Consider the following 19,736-nt stretch of genomic DNA (forward strand, 5'->3'; position numbering starts at 1 on the left):
ACTTAGACTTAGATGTTACTTCTTAGTAGAATATAAAGTACTGCATGTTATTAGTTACTGTTTGACAACTCCAAGGAGTATGAAGAGGGGGACTTGCTGAAGATAATGCATAAAACTTTGGCTTAATTTGTAAATCATAAATTATTTTTTAACTTCTAAATCAGCATTTAGATTTTTTGTAATATTTATATTTCATTTTTTGTTGTTGATTTCATTGCTATTAGGGAAAGAGAAGAAATTTGATTTCGTTAGCATTAAATGGGAAACTACCTAATTCATGCTCTCAAACAAATATGTGAACTGAAACATAACTTATCTGAATTTTGCAATGTGTACAAAAATGCATGTTAGGGAAAGCGTACATAAAAATGCATATATTTCTGCAAGTAACGTAGCATACAAATATGCATTATATATGGGGAAATTGTTAGCATAAACGTGCATATTAAAACTGCATACAAAAACGTGTTTATTAGGAGAAATTTGCACTAAAGTGCTGGTGAATTTCTAAACTGATTCAGAAAGGTAAAGAACTGAATTTAAGACAGGAAGAATGAAAAAGAGAGATTTCTTCATCCCTAATTTCTATTACTCTAATAAATAGCATGCTATCAAATTATCAAAGGAACTTGCCAGTGTAACCTCGAACAATTTTGCACAATATGCTACAGCTTTGCCTTATCTACTTGTTTTCTCAAGATGCTAACTGTGTAATACTGCAACAGTTGAAATTGTGCTTTGATATATATTTTTTTCCCCTCACTCCATCTGGGAATGATAATCTTGCTCTGCTGGGTTTAGTGAAAAGTTAAAAATAGTAAATGTGGTTTCCCACAATTAGGATAGAAAAGTTTGCTGTAATCTATCAGCTATAGAATGGCTCGCTGCCAGTAAAGAAGGGAACAGAGGAATGCATGTGATAAAGGGTGGAGATGCCATAAAAATGACTTGAGAACAGCTTTCCCCAACCTTTTGCCCCCCAACTCCTATCAGCCCCAACCAGCCAGAAGATGGGAGATGTTATCCAAAAAGTGTGGAGTGAACCAGGTTGGGGGAAGCTGCTCTAGAGTACTGGATGCTACTGATATGTCAACATGCGAATTTATATGTTATCTGAGGAATCTAGCGGGCTTCCTAAATTCTACTAATAATTGCAGCCCCTAGAATCTAATGCTAAGTTATTTCTCCCCCTTCTTCTGATTGGTGTGTGGGTGTGGCTGGCTTCTGTTACGAAATCTCAGCATAAATTTCTGCATTCTTGCTCCCTTTCCTGCTTTCTTTATAGTAAATCTGATAAAAGTACTTAAAGTAAAACTGAACTTTGCTGGAGACACTGACTTTTTACCACCTAAAATCGGCAGTGATCACCAGACCAGAAATGGAAATTGGCAGGTACCAATGGATGTACAGGAATTCAAGGCTACACCAGTACCGTCATGTGCCAGCATTGAGAGGCAATGTTAGTCCTTTGGGGATTCAAGGTAAATAAAAGCCTGGGGGTCTAATATCTTAACTGGAGAATTTAAATATGATAGCACCATAATAGTCATTTTCCTAGCTGTAGCAAAAATGTTCCTAAATATATATGTTGATGTGTCTGATTCTCACTTGGCAAGTTTTTTTGTTGTCTGTTTCAAAGCATTTGTTCAGAACTGTTTTTCAGAGTAAGACATCTTTTGCATCACTTACCTGGCTACTCAGAATAATCTTTAAAACTGCCCATATACAAAAAGTCAAATGGTCTTCCACATATCCTTTGCAGTCCAGACATTTTACTTCTGTGGTTCCCAAGGGAGTAATATAGCCTACTTTAGACTTTATTTACACCTTAGACTTAATTTACACTCATACTTGTTTCTTTGGGCTGTTTTCCCATTGGTTCAGTGACTGGTAGTTTCTGTGAAGAGGTTGTGAGTTAGGTATCCTTCATAGCAGCCAGCGCTAACTCTGCTCCCTATTGTTGTTGTTGGGCTCAAATGCCCATAAGTCCCAATCATCATAGCTAACAATTATGGGTGATAGGAGCCATATTTCAACAACAGCTGCAGTGCACCAGGTTGGGAAAGGTTCCATATTTAAAATATATAGTGGTTTTGAATGTCTCATCTGAATGCATTTTTGACCATGGCCTTCCTCCTTGCTAAAAGCAAACTTGCATATTTAATTTGCACCATATACTCTTTCATAATTTCCCCCCTTCCAAATTCTTTTATCATCCTTAGTGGACAAGCAGGCCTGAAGATCAGAATATAAGCTTTCTAGCAGTAATGCATAAAGTTCTCAACCTACTGATTTGCTATGGCACTCATATTTTACAACCACTTTTTTTGCAGCTGGCATGAAACGTGTTATTTATTTCATTTTATTTAAGGCATTTCTGTTTCACTCACTTATTAGCATTTCTAAGCAGTGCCTTAACTTGGAGGATGAAAATGTCTTAGTTTAAGCAACCAGTAAGAATGTATAGTAAGATAGGAAGGATAAATTTTAAACTGGATCTGAGAAAGCAAGACGAAAAGACAAATGATATCAGTGTGTCACTGACCGTCTAATGAAGTTTTGTTGTGCTTAGTCTGGTTTTCTGGGCAGCTTAAAAGCTACAGTAGCCTATCAGTCTACTGGATGTACAGTTCAGTAGATATTTTTTTACTGAAATGTCAGTAATCAGATGCAGAGAAATAACATGGATCTGCGAACTATCTCTTCCCTCAGTAATATAAAGCAAATGGTCTAGATTTTTTAAGCCTAGAAAAATAGCTCCATCACAGTCAATGCTTGCTTTATTATTGATTATGGCTTTGGGGTACATTTTGAGATATGTGGGATCACTGCCTCAGCTGGAAAGATATAAGAAAGAAATCCTAGATTGTGGAGGACAGACTTCAGTTTTGTGAGATATACTTGTTTTTCTTTTCATCTACCAATAGTAGCCAAGTGTTTACATAGTCAAAGGGAGCAGCATAAACTCATTCTCAGCCTTTTCACACAAAAATGCACACCTGGTTTTCCACTAAGCTTTTTTTGTTTCAGCAGCCCAATTAAAACAACCTTTCCATGGTTACAGTTGTTAAAACAATTGGAAGTAAGAAACCCTTGACAGCAAGTAGGGTCCCAGCCTGTCTTTTGCATTCTCCCAACCTAGGTACTCATCTCCTATGCTAGAGGATTTTGCCAATTGGCAAAAAAAATCTTCAGGAAGGAACCAGAGAGGAACAGCTGGGAAAAATCACTGTTCTTACCCTGGGTAGGTGTTATACTCTGGAGCAGGGTTGCACCTTATAAAGCCACTGCAGGAGGGATAGATGGTAACTAATGCTGGAACTTGGCTCCCCTTTGCTTTCCTTATAACAAAGAATCAATGGTGGACCATGGTGTCTCAAATTTCAGTGGTGCTTGCCCAACGACAAAATCTTCCCCCACCCACCAGCCACTTGCCTTCCATTGGATTTCATGGTTGGGGTTCCTGCTGCAGCATCCTAGACGCTCCAGGCCCAGTGCAACTGAACCAGTGGCGATTCCCTAGATCTGCCTTTGAAATCGTGTGGAGGCCCATTAGTTACGGCTGCCATACATCTGGAATTTCCCTGACATAGCTGGAATATGGCAGTCAGAAACAGTGTCTGGGCGGAAATCGCTTAAATGACCGGGAAAATCTGGACATATGGAAACCCATGCTAGAAACCTAGATTTCTGGCAAATTTCCTTAAAATTAGCTCAACAACTTCTCACTCTTTTTTAGATGTTGCAATAAAAATTCAACAACTTTGGCCCAAAAATATGACAACCCTACCATTAGTAAGGTTGGGTAGTTGCACAAATTTCCTATTTGCCCTCCCTCTTTTCATACCTGGAGCAATCCATGATCCAGGTGGGGAAAACTGTAGGCAGATCTTTGCAAGGCATCTGGGGGCTCCCTACTCGTAGCTCCTTTCTCTTCCCCCATAGGATAGGGCTCCCACTCTATCTAGCATACTCTACCTCTTCTTACACCAGGCTGGGCAAACAGGGTAGACATTTTACTCATAGGTTGTATAGAATCTGCCCTTCGTGAATTATCCCTTCATACAGGCCAGGTCTTTCACTGTTAACCGGTTTATTTCATTGATGTTTATTGTCCATGGACTCCCAAGGAGCCATAGCTGTCAACTTTTCCCTTTTCTTGCAAGGAATCCTATTCGGAATAAGGAAATTTCCCTTTTTTAAAAAGGGAAACGTTGACAGCTATGCAAGGAGCTGCTTTATGTTATGTTATGGTAGGCAAAGGCAGTGAACAAGCTCTGTCCAATTCCAGATGCAGATAGCTCTGAAGTGGTTTTAGATGCATGCTCTTGACTGCAAAATGTTTGACACAGTTGTTGATTCAGGGTCTCTTAAATTCTTCAGCTTGTAAAGATTTCCTTCCTTTTTTCTTCCAGACTCAACATTCAGTTGCAAATCTCTTTTATGTGATGGGTTTCTTGCTAGGCTTAAATAAATTGTCTCCATCACAGAGTCATCTTCTCCTTGATCTTCTTTCAAAAACAAACTTTTGAATGGATTAGAAACAGAGCGCAGGGCTCGCATGTCAATGTATTTTTCATTTTTTCCACACTGACATAATAGTCAGCTATCCTTACAAAGTAAGGAAAGTTGGCAAAATACCCCTCAGTTTTAAATACAGATTTATTTTGAAGGTAATTTAAAATGCATCTGTGCCTTAATGAGTTTGAAGGTGTAGCTTGTGAAAGGGAATACGCACACATTTATCTGCGTTGACCTCTGGATAATCTTCTACCTTATTGCTCTGAATGTTTTTGCTTACTGACAGAGATTGGTGTATTTCTTCCCATGTTACAGTCTGACTTTCCTAAAAGACCCAGTGCGCTCACATGTTCTAAAAGTGATGTAATGAAGTGTCCCTGAGTGAATTCTCCTGTTCAGATATATTGGAAATCCTTTAAAAAGAAAAGAAAATGTGTGTGGGGGGGGGGGTCTTTGCAGATTTTTATATTATGAATGTATGTTTTGTATTATTTTATTAATGCTATTGCTTGATACAGGTTTGGCATTGCATGTATTGTGAACTGAGCTGATAGGCTTTTTAAAATAAAAGCAAATATGGAAGCACTTGAAATCTGTTGGGTATCCCAGACAGAAAAGTGGTTGCTTACATATACTAGTAATTTCTGTAATGAATATAATTGGAAGCTAGCCCTGAGCTAACTCACCTTACTCTTTCAGTTGGGGGAGAGGCTTCTGTGATGATGCGTTGATGTTTTGTCACGGAATGCACACTGTTGTGATCTTAGAATGGTCTCTGTGTCGTTTGCTAGGAAGGCTGGAGTTGGGTAGGACAGACTAATCCATCAAACACAACCAACAGCAAATAATAATAAAATACAATGCCTAGGCATGTGTGAGAGAAGGAATCCCACAATCCCTTTGCTTCCCTTTTCTAGTGATATACTTTAAAACAGGATTCTCTTATCTGGCCTGAGACTATCCCCAAGCCACACCCGCTGCCCCGCTCTAATCCCTAACCCTCATTTGCTCCTCACTTCCCTCTACAACTGCCTTCTTGACCACTGGACTTGCTATTGGTCTCATCCTCTCAATCCACCGTAACTTACCTTTGCATGCAGGGGATGTCTCTAACTCACTGAGGGTTTGAGACCTATTGGCTACACTCACCTGGTTTAGCCGGCCAGTCGAAGCCATTCTCAGGGTGTGGCTGCTGTCACATGCTGACAACTTCAATAGATGACTGGGGGGGAAACAGAGGACAGGGCAACACTGGGAAACCAAGACTGAGAGGTGCTAATGATGGACTAGATGTGGTTACTAGTGCCATGCAGTTTCTTAGTGTGTGGTTCCTGGTTGTCTGAACCCTTCAAGTGTTGGTGCTATTTGAAGCCATGTTTTGTTGTTTGATAACCCACAATTTTAAGCATTTCTCTTTGGTGGGAGCAGGTTCTGAAGGACATGTGTTCTGTGAATATTAGGTGTTTTGAAGAAGTTGAGAGCTGTGGGTAGAAAGCCAGTTTGATGTTCTACTGTATTATCATTGTTTGGAGTTTTGTGGCCTGATTAAACAAGATGTTCTGTTCACTTCCAGCAGTTGCCCACCCAGGGTTCCAGACTGTTCCAGGGCTTCTTAACCCATGTGCCTACTAGTACTCAGGCATGCAGCATTTACTTGCCAGCGGAATATAGGAAGAAGCTGCCTTAAACTGAGTCAGACCATGAGCTCATCTTGTCTATACTCAGAGGCAGAAGTTCTCCAGGGTTCAAAACAGGAATATTTCCCAGCCTTAGTCAGGGATTAAACCTGGGATGTTCTGCATGCATATCAGTTGCTCAACCAGCTCCCTTCCAGGCCATACAGACATAGATGCGTCACCTTTGTGTGGACGCTGCATATGTTGGAGCAAGTATTAGGTAGCAGAATCCTTTTAATGGTAGAATTGCACACAAGGAAGGAATTTATATTAGCCCAGCACCTCGTCTATATCTATCTTAAGTCTTAGTACTGCTATTTCGGGGGGGGGGGGGGGCTCACCAGCCACAAACCTACCCAAGGCTTTTCAGATTACTTAGCCTACGTCTTCCTAATGCTCTGGGTTGACTTTCCTTTCTTAAAAACAATTATTATTATTATTATTATTATTTCTTCCTTCTCTAGCAGTTGATCCTAGAAGCAGTTAAGAAATGTGGGGAAACTAGTGAACTCTCATATTTCTCAAGCTATTTCCACAAAGTAGTGATATTTCTGGATTGCTACTGAGTTTTCTGTATCTTATTCCTGTGTGGCTTTGTTCTGAGAGCATTAGCAAACAGCATGGCAGAGCAATATTAGCAATAATAAATGGAACCTATTGGATGAATAGATGTATAGCAACACACTATTCCTATTTCTCTCCAGTTTAAAAGAGAGAAATGTGCATTATTATTTTTTGCACAGTATACCTGGATGCCTGATGGAACTATTCTATCAGTTACTTTGCCCCATGGAAGCAGCACCCGTGTTGAATGTATGTGCTGGAAGTGGCAGTGTATGAAATGGCTTCACTACCAATTTATGCATCTCCCTTCTGCCCTAAGGTACAGATAGGGCTGCAACAGCCGTAGCCCACGCTAGGTAGGATGTTTGGCACAGGTCAGTTGTTAACAGTGGCTGAGGGGACAATATAGGAGGCACACCAGGAATTGTAGGATATGGTAGAGAGGATAATTGGGCTAGAAGCTGGCATGGGTGTATAGTGGGGCAGGGAGAGGAAGGGGAGCATGAGAGGGGAGAAATAACAGAATTTGTGAGATGTGTATGGTAGAGGAAGAGAGAAAGGTAGGACTGGCCAGGTATGGGATCCCCACCCTTTTGGTTTTTTTAAAGGCTGTAAGGAATGGAAAGGAAGGCATCAAAATAGGGGGACATGTTTAGTGAGGAAACACTGAGTATGCAAGAAGATACTATGTAGAGGAGGGAGGTTCAGGAGCAGGAAATGGCATTAGAGTGGCATAGAATGAGCAAGCCATACAGAGGTGAGATCTTGGTTTGGATCCAGAGACTGTATTGTGATTAGGACAGAGAGGCAAGCTGTGTGGACAGAACTGCTTGAGGGGCTTCGCAAATCGTTTCCGTATGTTACGGGTAGCGAGTTGGGGGCCCATACCTTTCAGTGCTTTGGGGCCCAAAATCCTTAATTTCCTGATGATCAAACTAACCATAGCAACGGGATATGCTGTTGAATTTACTGTTCTTTAGATCAATGTTTGGGAGCTCTATAAAATACAGTAAACCTGCAGCTTTGAAGTTCCTTTTGAAAGGAGTATGTCAGAAAACATAAATTTGTTGGAAGATAATTGAGCAGCAAATTTCCTCCTGATGTTTCGTGGTACCTTGTGTTGCAAAATAATTTAACCTTTTCAAACACAACACAGAAGGGCTTATTCAGCTTTGCCTTGCCACCCCAGAAGGGGTAGCATTGTCCTACTTTGATCTCAAGCGAATGGATCAAGAGGTCTCTTCTTGCTTATGTTGTCTCAAGTGCTGTATTTTGAGCACTTTTGATGATCTAAACCAGCTAGACTTGAATCAGTGTTGATGTCAAACATTAGATCAGCTTCTTCCATTTTACAGGCCAGTCTAGGTCCTTCTCTCTCTCAGCTTATTATAATAGAACCCTCTTTGTCATCAGCTGCCAGCTTCATGGCACACTAAATTTATCTGAAAAGGTTAAATAGGAAAAGCATGTAGCCCAGTGTTTGCTGCTTCACTGTTTGTAAGAAGGATCCCGTTATCATGATTTGAGACAGCAGAGAAGCATTATTGCTGCTATCAAAATGGAAAGATGGATATGACTGGTTTTGAAGGCATACAGCTGATAAATGCAACAACTTTGGCCTGCAACAAGCTTGAAAATCTAAATGAATTGGTATGTGTCCACCAATATGAAGCAGTCATCTTCTGTGGCCACTGTTGTAAGCAGCACCTATGTTTCTGGACAAATTTTCTTTAGGTATATGGTGAGCAATCACTTCTGATTTCCAACTTTCCCAGCCTACAATTAATCATGCTAGTTTTGTCATGAGGACCGTAACTGTGTAGTACTGTGTTTATTTTTCTCCAACCATTATCCTTCATTTGTCACCTTGGATGAACTTGCTACCCCAGATCAGTGTTCGAAACTTGCTCAATGTGAGCCCATAATATAGGATGCTCTTCCCATGTTCTCCCTTTCTGGCAAAGTTGTTTGACAGCATAGCTCAAAACCAGAAAAATATTGCTTATTATTTGTTATGCATTCAGTTTCTTATCTGCCCTTCACCATAAGGTCCCAGGGCAGGTTGCAGCCATTTAAAAATACAATTTTAAAAATAGCTTAAAGCAAACTGATAATGAATGCCCAGCTGGTTCTCGATGGCTCTTACAAACTGCTTGTTTTACCTTTGCCTCTGAGTGTCTTTCTGCATATACTGCCACAAACCGTTCTGCACCAATTATTTGGGAATGATGAAGGAACAGGGCTTAATCCTTGGGTACAAAATTGAAGAGCTGAGTTGGCAAGTGTATTGAAGGCAAGGGATTCAGGGGATGGGAAGAATAAGAGAGGTTCAGTCATCCTGAGGCCACCTCCTGCCAGGCCTCAACATGTTGTAAAGTTGGAGGTTTCTCCAGCCTGAAACCCCTGCAGAGCATTTATTCACATGCTCACAGTATTTATTTTATTTAATACAGAGACTTCTAGTTAAAGCATTACATTTTATACATGGCTAGAGATAGTGTTCCATAAGGGGCAAGGGCAAGGGCAAGGCTAGCTTCTCATTTAAACTTACAGAAAAGCTCCTTTCCCAGCTGTTTGAAGGTCTGCCAGTAGTTTAATACACTGTTCCACAGAATCTACACACCATTTCACATAATATGATAAACTGTAGATTTATATTGGAGCTTGTGAAACAAGAATTCTCCAGTTAGAACTTCAAAACTCAGTATTTCTATTAATTCAGGGCCAACCATTTGTTGGTTAGAGTAAGCTTTGTTCACTCTTGAATTTTTAAGACCTTCTTAACCTGCAGGAATGTTGCAAACTTTTAAAAAAAAAATTAAATTAAACCATAGATTATGAGAGTTGCATTTGTATATTTGTGGAATTTGCATTCCGCCCTTGGACCCAAAAGTTCCCAGAGGGGTGCATAATATCATATTATCTAAATCCAGACAAATAATAATAAGAAAACAAACAATTACAAAAACAAACAGAAAACACACACACACACAAGCAGACAACCAAAATTGCAAACAATCCAGCAGCTGTATCTGGAGAGTCACAGGTTACCCACCCTCTCCTGAACAATGTTTGTTGCTTTGGGTAATAAGGTGAGTATGGGCAAGTTGCTTTGCCCACTTTGTAAAGGACGATCCATAAATACTTGGCTGTGTGTATGTAGATGAATGCGGGAATCCATTCTGCATTTTATTCTGTTGATACAATGATAAATAATGACAATTTATTTATACCCTGCTCTACTAAGTGCCAGTATAGATAGTGTTTGAGACCAGACTCACAGCACTAGTCATCTTAAGAGAGCATGTAGGTGGCGATAGTGCAGGATCACTTTTATTTATTGTTTGAATCCACATGAACTTGCAGGTGACATGCATAACTAAAAATAGCTTGGAAAACAGTCAAAACAGCAAACAACATAAAATATAGGTTCTTAAACAATACACCCAGCTGGTGAAGCTTATTGAAACAAAAAATGTCTTCAGTGGTTTCTGTAAAGTACAAATAACGGTTGCCTGTTTTATTCCAACAGGGATACTGTCCCACAGAACAGGGGCTGCCACACTGACAAGTCTTACACCTCCAAGTATGGGTTTTATACTATTGACAGCACCCCTTTGTGCAGGGGTTGCCCATGCTCGAAAAGCATGAGTTTTTCCCAGTGCTTTATGCACCATAGTTGGTTCCTGTTCTTTTTCTTCTATTTGCATTCCTTATAAAAAAAATGTGTGTGCATGTGTGTGTGCACACATCCACTTTCATTTTATACCCTTCTCCAGAGAATACTTTCAGTCCTCTCTTTTTTTTTTAGTTGGCCTCCTTTTGTGAGTGTGTTAAATCTGCAGCCAGGTTCACCGTTAGCTCTGGGCAAATCACTGAGCTGTTATTAACCTGCTTCCATGGCAACTGCTGCTCACAAGCCTGAGGACAAAAAATTGTTTTTATTCTGAACTGCACAAAAGGTTCTAGTGATGCTTTAGACAAAATGGCCATTGAAAGTGAGTTGCATTGATGTGTGTATCTGTACAATTTATATTTAAACTACTTTACTCTGGTGTGTTAGGGTAGTATTGGACATGCCTGGCATACTTTTAAATTCTGTTTTTAACATCTTCCACCATATTTTGTAAGGGATGTTAAGGTTTTCCTCTTTTCAAAAAGCGGAATTTATATAAAGACAAGAGTAGTTCATCTCTTTGACTCTGCTAATATGGCCATTCTTAAATGTTTCCTGTTTATCCTCCTGTTGCCATTTAGTTTCTTCCACGCCAACATGATTAATATTGTGTGGTTATGTTTGTTTCAGAATGAGACCAGCAGATAAACCATTTTTCAGCAAAAGAAAATATTTTATGTCATGAAATGCAGAGTTAAAAACATAACAAACATCTATTTATCTAGATTAGATGTGTTACTAGTTTAAGCGCACCACAGATATACTCTACAGAAAATAAAATTCAGGCAAGTCTTGATATTGTGCACAGAGGTATATGCTGCACCATGGCTTCTGTCTTTTAGCTGTGAAAAGTATGCACATCACCCATGAAAAGTGAACACATGCATGTACTCAAAACTGTGTGTGACCAGTACTCCCAAGTTTCTTACAGGATAATATCAATATCCTGAGGAAATAGCAACCCGTTGAAAATCTCCCAGAGAACACCATTCCAGCTACTATGGCTGCTGAGGCCGTTATACCCACAAAGATATCATTGAGAGTATCACCTCTAATATTGCTATAGTGCATCTAGCCACTAATCTCTGTCACTTCATAGTTATCCACAATTTCTTCAGGAGTAGTATTACTACCACCACCTTCAGAAGACCTGGGACCAACTTCTTCTTGAAGCCCAACCAACAATCCCCTCCCTGCCCAATTTTAGTAATCAGGAAGGGCAAGGATTCAAGACACAGGTAGTTGATGGAAACTAACCTTCAACTATTTTACCCATGATCTCTGGTTACACCAACTGAAGCTCCCCCAACATCACCAGAAACCTCACCAGAATAAACTGCTCCAAGGATGGAATCCAAATCCTGGTCTATGCAAGCAATTTTAACTTCCGAATTCCTCACAAACATGTCACAGCAAGCTTTGGATGAGTCTACTGATGTGTCCTCAGTAATCTACAGCTTAATCTGGACAATGATACTTCCTTCTCACAAGCCTTGGGTGGATGCCCCCATCTAAGACCTGTTAGAAGCAGACCCTGGGGGGGAACTTGAGCTACCAAGACACCACTAGTACAGGATCTCATACTGTCAGCCGCAACTCCAGGAGTTTATTAACCCCCTCATTGTCCAATGTAACATCTGCCACTGTGCTCTTCTGCATTCTACATGGAACCAGCAGGCCTGTCTCCGCAAAGCAACAAATGGACACAAATATATCATAAATGGCAATTGCAAAAAGCCTGTCGGAGAATTTTTCTGCCTCTCAGGATACTCTGTAACTGACCCTAATTAAACAAAGCAGCTTCAGTGGGAAACTCTAGTGTGCTGAATTACAATTTATGAGGCAATTCAGTTATGGCTTGAAATATGGCTTGAACTGTTTTATTGCAATTCATGTGTCAATTAGCTTGTCAATGCCAGGATGTTTGTTATCACCATTGCTGTGATATAGTGCAAAATAGTGTTGACTATTTTGTTTTCAAGCTAGCAGTTGAAACAGTTCTTTATACACATCATTTTCCTCTGACACGAGGGGCACTGGAGGAATCTTGGAGGTCTGTATCTTGAGCAAACTCACCTGGTCTTTCACCTTCATAGGTTAATGGACAGACAGGTTAAGCTACTTCTTTGAACCCACCCACCCCAATGAAGTTCTGTGAGGTAGTTTGAGTCAGCTGCCTTGCACATTTTTTCTTTTTTCCAACTGGTAATAGCTGCTTGGAGTTGCTAGGACAGGTGTCTTCAGTCTGGTGCACAAGGTGCCTGGGAAGGCTTTAACTGGTGTCCTGGCACAGGTGCCCCAAACTCTGAGCTTTCATTAAAAAAGAAATTAAAAAGTCTTGAGCCCTTCTGGAAAGCAAGTTATTTCTGTGAAATGATAGTGTAGTGAGGTTGCCTTCTATACTTTTTATGGTACTGTTGTGATTAGACTCTCTCTCTCTCTCTCTCTCTCTCTCTCTCTCTCTGTGTGTGTGTGTGTGTGTGTGTGTGACATCTGCACAATGGGTACCAGGACAAAGCTGACTTCCCACTGTAAACATAAGGTTGTCAGGGGTGACTGTCTCTCTAGTTTTGTGTTATGCCACTCCATAACAGCTATTTTGTGACAGACACTCTTCTTTTATTTATCTATTTTAAAGCCCAAACAATACTTTACTTTTAAAAACATTTTTATACAAAAAAGCTACACAATAAACATTTTTCTTTTATACATTTGTATACCATGCTTGAAACAGAGTGGACTGAGGACAGGAGGCCCATGCAAAAAGGGGAAAGGAATGGAACCTGACTGTTCCTTCCTCCTCTGACATCTCTCTCCCAATGTGCATATATGCTTGCCAATTTAAGATGACACTTCAAGCATCTGATGAAGCAGACCATGAAAACCTATGCCACAATACATTTGTTAGCTTTTTAAGGTGCTACAAGACTTCTTCTTCTTTAACTGCTACATGGACTTTATTGCTCTCTGGATGTGCCCAACTATAATAATTTCTGTGTACCTGTACAAAGACATCATGTAATGTTTGCTTTTGGTGGGTAGCAAATAATATATACATCAGTACTTATGAGTACATATATACATATGTACTTATGAGTGCATCTCTTGCCACCCCAGTTCTCCTTAAATTGGCTTGGATAAGCCAACTTTTAATTTTTTAAAAAATAAAATAGACTCAGGATGGTGCTTGGCTTATTCCAAGCCAATCTGCATTTAATCTGAGACTTTGGTACATGAAGCAGTTTTCTCCCAATACTCTGATTCTCCAACCCCCGCCACATAACACTACCTTTGTACACATGACTGCCCCCTCCCACCAATACCCATTCACATTGGGGCTGCTGGTCTGGCACAGAAAGGAATGTTTCTCTCTTGTCAGCACCTAGCACCCTGGTTGCCCTGAATTCCTGATGGGAGCTTGGAGGCAAACGCATAAGTGGAACAGGTGGTGCTTACCTTGCATTTGAAACAACTGTTGCAAGCCACCCTATTTCAAAATGCAATGCTTGGGATTCTGGATTCTGGCGTCATCTCTAGTGAGAATAGCATAGCAGTTCTAGGACAATAACTTGGTTAAGTGGTGTCTTGGGCAACTAGATAGTTTGTTAGTATGGCGATCAGCAAAATGGCTTCCTCTTCTCTTGAACACATGAGTGACTGTGAGCATTTGGAGCAGCAGACTTCCAAGTTTTCCAAGTTCAAGGCCAATTCCTTTTATCTTAGGCTGTGAATTTTTCAGCCACCGCTTGTTGTTAACAACAGTTCTAGAAACACCAGTTCATAAGAACAGCAGGGTGGTTGAGGCACAGTCTGTGTCTTCTCAGAAAGCACCTGGGAGGTCAGATCATTTTAAACTTCCACCATGCCCAAATCTCCTTGTGCCTGTACAAAGCTAGCAGCTCAAAGTGGAATCTGAAACTGAACATTCACTACACTGCAGACTAGACTTAGCAGTTCTGATGTTACTAATGAATATAAAACTATCCCCTAGAGGACATAGAAATATTTCCCGATACTGAGGACAAACAAAATATGCAAATAAATCCAGAGGGTTTGCAGCACAGAATCTCCAGTGAAACAGTGTCCCATATGTAATTTAAGGAACTAAATGGGCTTTTGGGATTGCTTTTCTACTCTCATGATACACTTGCATGCTTGCTGTATATCAGTGATGCTGTAGAATTTGCCATTTTTAACCATCTAAGAGCAATATGAACTGCTTCTCCTAACTCTTTTCTTTTTACCTCACCAGTATCTGAAACTCCTCTTTCAGCTAATTATTCTAATTTAGTTGCATCTGAAGTCTTGAAGGCATATTCCTTCATTGGAGTAGTGTTGCACTGCGAAATTAGTTCCCATGCTGGGTTTTGAATCAAGTGGCTAACCTGTGACACACACCCCGGGTTATTTTTGGACACCAGCTCCCATCAGCCTCAGCCAGAAGTCTGGTCAGGAATGGTGGAAATTGTAGTAACAAGATCATCCTGAAGGGCCACCCATTTTCCATAATCAGTCTTTTAGGCATTTACTAAAGTGGAAGGGCACCAGTAGTGCTTCTAAGCACGGTGGGCGTGTAGCATTTTATCTACTCTAGGGAGAATTTGCTGCCCTCCAGATACAATTCTGGCCTGAGATGATGGGAACTGTCGTCCACAGATTCTCCATCCCTAATGTCAATTAACAAGCTTGGGGTGTTCTGTATTTGAACATATCTGTATGTTCTTCAGAGAAAGCACAAACTTTTCAGCTGTGTTTATATAGAACCTTTTGAGTACATCACACACCAGTAAACTTTTTAACATCCATGTTGGGTGAACCAGTGTGCTGTCAAATGGGGCCTGAGGTTTTATAAAGCTACCGAGTGTGGGTGGATTACTTAAGGCTGTCAAATGAATTTGTGGCTCAGATGAGACTTTTAACTAGAGGGCTTCTGGCTCCCATTGCCCTGCAAAGATGTCTGAAAGGACAGTGTAGTGCACTCAGTTTCAAAGCTTTATTTTTGTTGTCTGTGCTTAAAATAGAAGTGTTAATTTGATGTGTCGGTGGAGAACACACACTCTTTTCTAAAGCATCCTGCACAAGCTTGCTTCATCTGCAGCCTTTGATTTTCATAGAATCTGGGGTGCTGTCGCTCTTGTACTTTGAGGCGACAGACGTAAAGAGGAAGGTCATCTGATGAAAGTAGGAAGTGCAACCCATTAGCTTTGAACAAGTAACTCTGCTAATTGTTCTTACCAGTTTTACCACATGAAGTCCAAATGATGTTGTTCTCATAACTTGCTCTTGTACTTAAATAATGTTGTCTTTGTGTGTCCCCCCCCCCTCTTCTTTTCTGCTTAGGTTGCTTTGAATGTTGCATTAAGTGCCTGGGAGGAGTTCCATATGCTTCCCTTGTGGCAACTATCCTCTGCTTCTCTGGGGTAGCATTGTTCTGCGGCTGCGGTCATGTGGCTCTCGCTGGGACCGTATCGATCCTCGAACAGCGTTTTTCCACAAATGTTACTGACCATGCTTTGTTATCTGAAGTGTAAGTACAAAACCACTTCTCTTACTCTGTGAAGCAATTGCAGGGATAACTTTAATAACATCAGAGCTAGGAGCGCATGCCAATTCAGCCTGCAAGGAGGTAAGAGTGCCTAGCAAAACTCAAAATTTGAAGTGAATTTGGAGAGTCCACTTCAAGCAAAACATCTTTTGGATTGGGGCTGTTTTTATAGACAGCATATAGTTATGAAATTTGTTGGGTGGGTTGGGGAATTTGTAACACTTCCACCAGAAGTCTGCTGCTGTTAGGGATTCAGCATATATTCCCCCCCCCCCAAATGTATATTCTAGTTCAACAGAGAGAAGGAAAACAAGGGTAGCGATAAATCTCCCAAAGAGCATAGTTATTCAGCTCCATAGCAACTGAAGGCAAGAAAAAATAGCTGTTGCCAGGAGATGACAGACCACTAAAAATATACTGGAGAGGTACACAGGAAAGCAATACTGCTAAATCTAAGGATAAAATAATAAATGTTATCACTAACCACTGCAATTGAGGCAGTCGTGACATTTCTCTCACATGCCACATAACTCCATAGTAGATGTGTAATGGACTATGAATCTAATATTCTGCCTCCCAGTGAAATAGGCTATATTGGTTTGTGTCTGAAGCATGCTAGTTTTCCTCAACAGGATCTTCCATTGGTGAACTGTTCTTATGGTTAAATTCCCCCCCCCCCTCAATTATTAACCTCTCATCTACATTACTTAAGCTTAAAACATGTTGCCTCTTCTGTCCTTGGTGAACAGAGTTTGTCTTCCTTTTCACGTTCTAGATCTTGGAAAAAATTGTTAGTGGCTGTCATTTACTTCACTTCTATAGGACAGCACTGCATAATTCCTTTGGCATTATGATTTATCTTTTGGATATCTAGTGGATCAACTAAAATTCTTTTAATTGTGCTGCATAAAACTGAAACAAACAAATATGGTTTACATACCCCTAGAAGTGCAAACGAACGCACTTTTGCATAGTGCCTTAGATGCAGGGTATTCTGACATTTTGTATGTGGAACAGGAAACAAAACCTGCATTACAGGGTGGTTGTGAGGATACCATGGGGTGCGGTGATGACCAGAAACGAAATTTTGCAGCAAAGGGGGACAATGCAAATTACTCACAAATTGTGGCTACATATTACTTTTAATGGAAAAGATGGCTGGATCTGTTACAAAAGAGAAATAACTGCACGTTAATTACACAAATGAATGGGTAGAGCTAGAAGCTGCATTCTATTGAGTGGTGGGGGCAATGTACCCTACTGCTACTATGAGGAATTTATATTGTGTGGATGCAGTGCACACACTGACAAGAGACGAAAGGGGAAAGCCCCTTCTTGTTGCTAGATGGCATAGAGGTGTGTCGGTCTGGGTCTCCATCCTTGCAGCAGTGCTCATTTTGTCTATTTGAGTAGGAGCAGAACCCCTTTAAATGTTTTTCTTGCTGCTGAAACAAAGCAAGAACAAAGCTCCCTTCCCAGCAGAAGCCTGCTGTGGTTCCTTCTGGGATACAGTAAGGGAAGATGTTTGCAGTAAGAAATATTCTATAGTGACTGGTGAGGGTAGGGCTTGAGGCTATTTAATTATGTGTAAGCATTAGATGCTGCAGCATTTTTGAAGTTACTGGTGGTCAACTTTGGCTGTGTAATACAGCGGTCAGCAAACTTTTTCAGCAGGGGGCCGGTCCACTGTACCTGACCTTGTGGGGGGCCAGACTATATTTTGGGTGGGTGAAATGAACAAATTCCTGTGCCCCACAAATAACCCAGGGATGCTTTTTAAATAAAAGCACACAGTCTACTCATGTAAACACGCTGATTCCTGGACCTTCCGCAGGCCTGATTTAGGCGGCGATTGGGCCAGATCTGGCCCCCGGGCCTACCCATGGTGTAATAGATGTATAGAAGGGCAATAAATACTAGATGTTTTCATCCGAGGATTTGACTGACTAGTTCAGTTCGTATGTGAAATTCAGCTTCTCCATCTGCTCCGGTTCCCTTTATTCTTGAATATGATGAGGTAAAAATCTACAACAGCTTAACCAGTTCCAGTTGACAAGTCAACATTAAAAGAAGAGCAACTGGATCAGAATCTAGACCAGCCTTGCTCAACCTGCTGCTCTCCATATGGTGAAGACACCAATTCCTTTCAGCCTCAACCACCAGCATGGTCCAAGGCCAAATCTTGCAACCTGATGGAAATTATGACCAACTACATTGGTTCTTCACACAACTAGTAAATGGTCTCACCTGTGAACTTACCACTAAGATGTTCATTCTGTCCTTGTGCTCTTGGATGATTATGAAATGAGACTTTATTTCAGAGTGACAAGAGTTTGATTGCCCTGTTTGTTTCCTTCTCAGAATAAAACTAATGCAGTATGTGATCTATGGCATTGCATCGTTTTTTTTCTTGTATGGAATTATCCTGTTGGCGGAGGGCTTTTATACAACAAGTGCTGTGAAGGAGCTGCATGGTGAATTCAAGACAACCATCTGTGGCCGCTGCATCAGTGGAATGGTGAGTCCATTGCAGGAATATGGATTGACACTACTCCAGTGGTCCATAGCATTATCTACAGTGTTGTTTGCACCAGCTCTTTACGCTCGCCTTTGATAAGAGAGAAAGCAGTGTCTTTCTAGGCTTTCAGAAAGCCCTAGCTAGAGATGCTAGCAGTTGAACCTTAGTCATCCACATAAACAGCAGAGGCTATACATCTCCCTTTAATGGTCACAAGATATTAATTATAGCTTGTTTTCTTATCCCAAGTGAAATCGCCTGCTTTTTCTCTCTCAAATAGTACTTTATTGGAGAGAGGTATGAGGCAAAAATAATTTGGACATAATCCTCTTTTTTACCAAGTTTATTCTTCCAAGAAATTACAACTTTTAAGTGGGCCACAGTTCTGTCAAAGTTTTCATTAACACCATTCATAAAAATGTCCACATTATATATTGTGTGTTTTTGTCCAGTGTTGGGCTTTTTGCAGCCAGGTTGTGCTTTTTTGGGGGGTGGGGATTTCTCCCCCCCCCCTAACTGAGCGCACTTCATTTTTAACTTTATAGACCCCCCCCCCCAAAATCTAATTAAGTTGCCCCCATCTCTTGGTCCAATTTAGTTGGCTGAAGCATGACATTCTTTTCAGTTGGCTCACCCGAGACAACAGGCTGGCACTCCCTGTTGTTAGAAGCTATGCCCTCTTATCCTAATTGCGTACAGCAGGAATTGGGAGGTACCCACAGATACTGTAAGGAAGTCACAGTTCCCAGTAATGAAGTGCCACTCCAATGACAAAGAAAGCATCCCAGAATGACTACTGCTCGGAAAGTCAGGCTGTTTTTTCTTTTGCTTACTTAAAACGTCAAGCTTTTAACATCGCAACATGGGCTATAGGGAAGGTCTCTATGGAGTGAAAATCCGAGACTTCACATCAGACATGGAGACTGTGACATACTCTTGGATTTTAAAGTTCAGAAGTGTGTGTACTGTAAATGAGATTAACCCTTGATTTCCTAAATTAATGAGAAAGGGGTTTTCTGTGTAAAATGTGTGCCTGTCTCCTCAGTTTGTTTTCCTGACCTACGTACTGGGGGTGGCCTGGCTTGGCGTCTTTGGCTTCTCGGCTGTGCCGGTCTTCATGTTCTATAACATATGGTCAACTTGCGAAGTCATCAGATCACTCCCAGCAAATATGACAGCTTCAGCGGACCAGATCTGTGTGGATATCAGGCAATACGGTACTTATTTTAATCCTGA

The 19,736-nt window shown here is 40.8% G+C and overlaps 2 protein-coding genes across 10 annotated transcripts in view; one reads left to right on the forward strand and one right to left on the reverse strand.

The window, feature by feature from the left end:
- Positions 1-19,736, forward strand: part of GPM6B (glycoprotein M6B) — a 105,109-nt gene that overhangs the window by 75,473 nt on the left and 9,900 nt on the right. For 5 of the 9 annotated variants that reach the window (XM_083437491.1, XM_083437488.1, XM_083437487.1 and 2 more), the window contains exons 2-5: positions 1,362-1,481; positions 15,778-15,964; positions 18,344-18,500; positions 19,546-19,717. In XM_083437491.1, the coding sequence (XP_083293617.1) occupies positions 1,362-1,481; positions 15,778-15,964; positions 18,344-18,500; positions 19,546-19,717 (636 nt within the window). The remainder of the gene's footprint in view (positions 1-1,361; positions 1,482-15,777; positions 15,965-18,343; positions 18,501-19,545; positions 19,718-19,736) is intronic. The other 4 variants (XM_083437495.1, XM_083437493.1, XM_083437494.1 and 1 more) reach the window with 1 other exon arrangement.
- Positions 15,416-19,736, reverse strand: part of OFD1 (OFD1 centriole and centriolar satellite protein) — a 39,663-nt gene continuing 35,342 nt past the window's right edge. The window contains exon 24 of the transcript XR_014510414.1: positions 15,416-15,609. The gene's annotated coding sequence lies outside the window, so the exon portion shown is untranslated. The remainder of the gene's footprint in view (positions 15,610-19,736) is intronic.

The sequence above is a fragment of the Podarcis tiliguerta genome (genome assembly GCF_965153285.1).
Source record: "Podarcis tiliguerta genome assembly, chromosome: 4".
Lineage (NCBI taxonomy): Eukaryota > Metazoa > Chordata > Lepidosauria > Squamata > Lacertidae > Podarcis > Podarcis tiliguerta.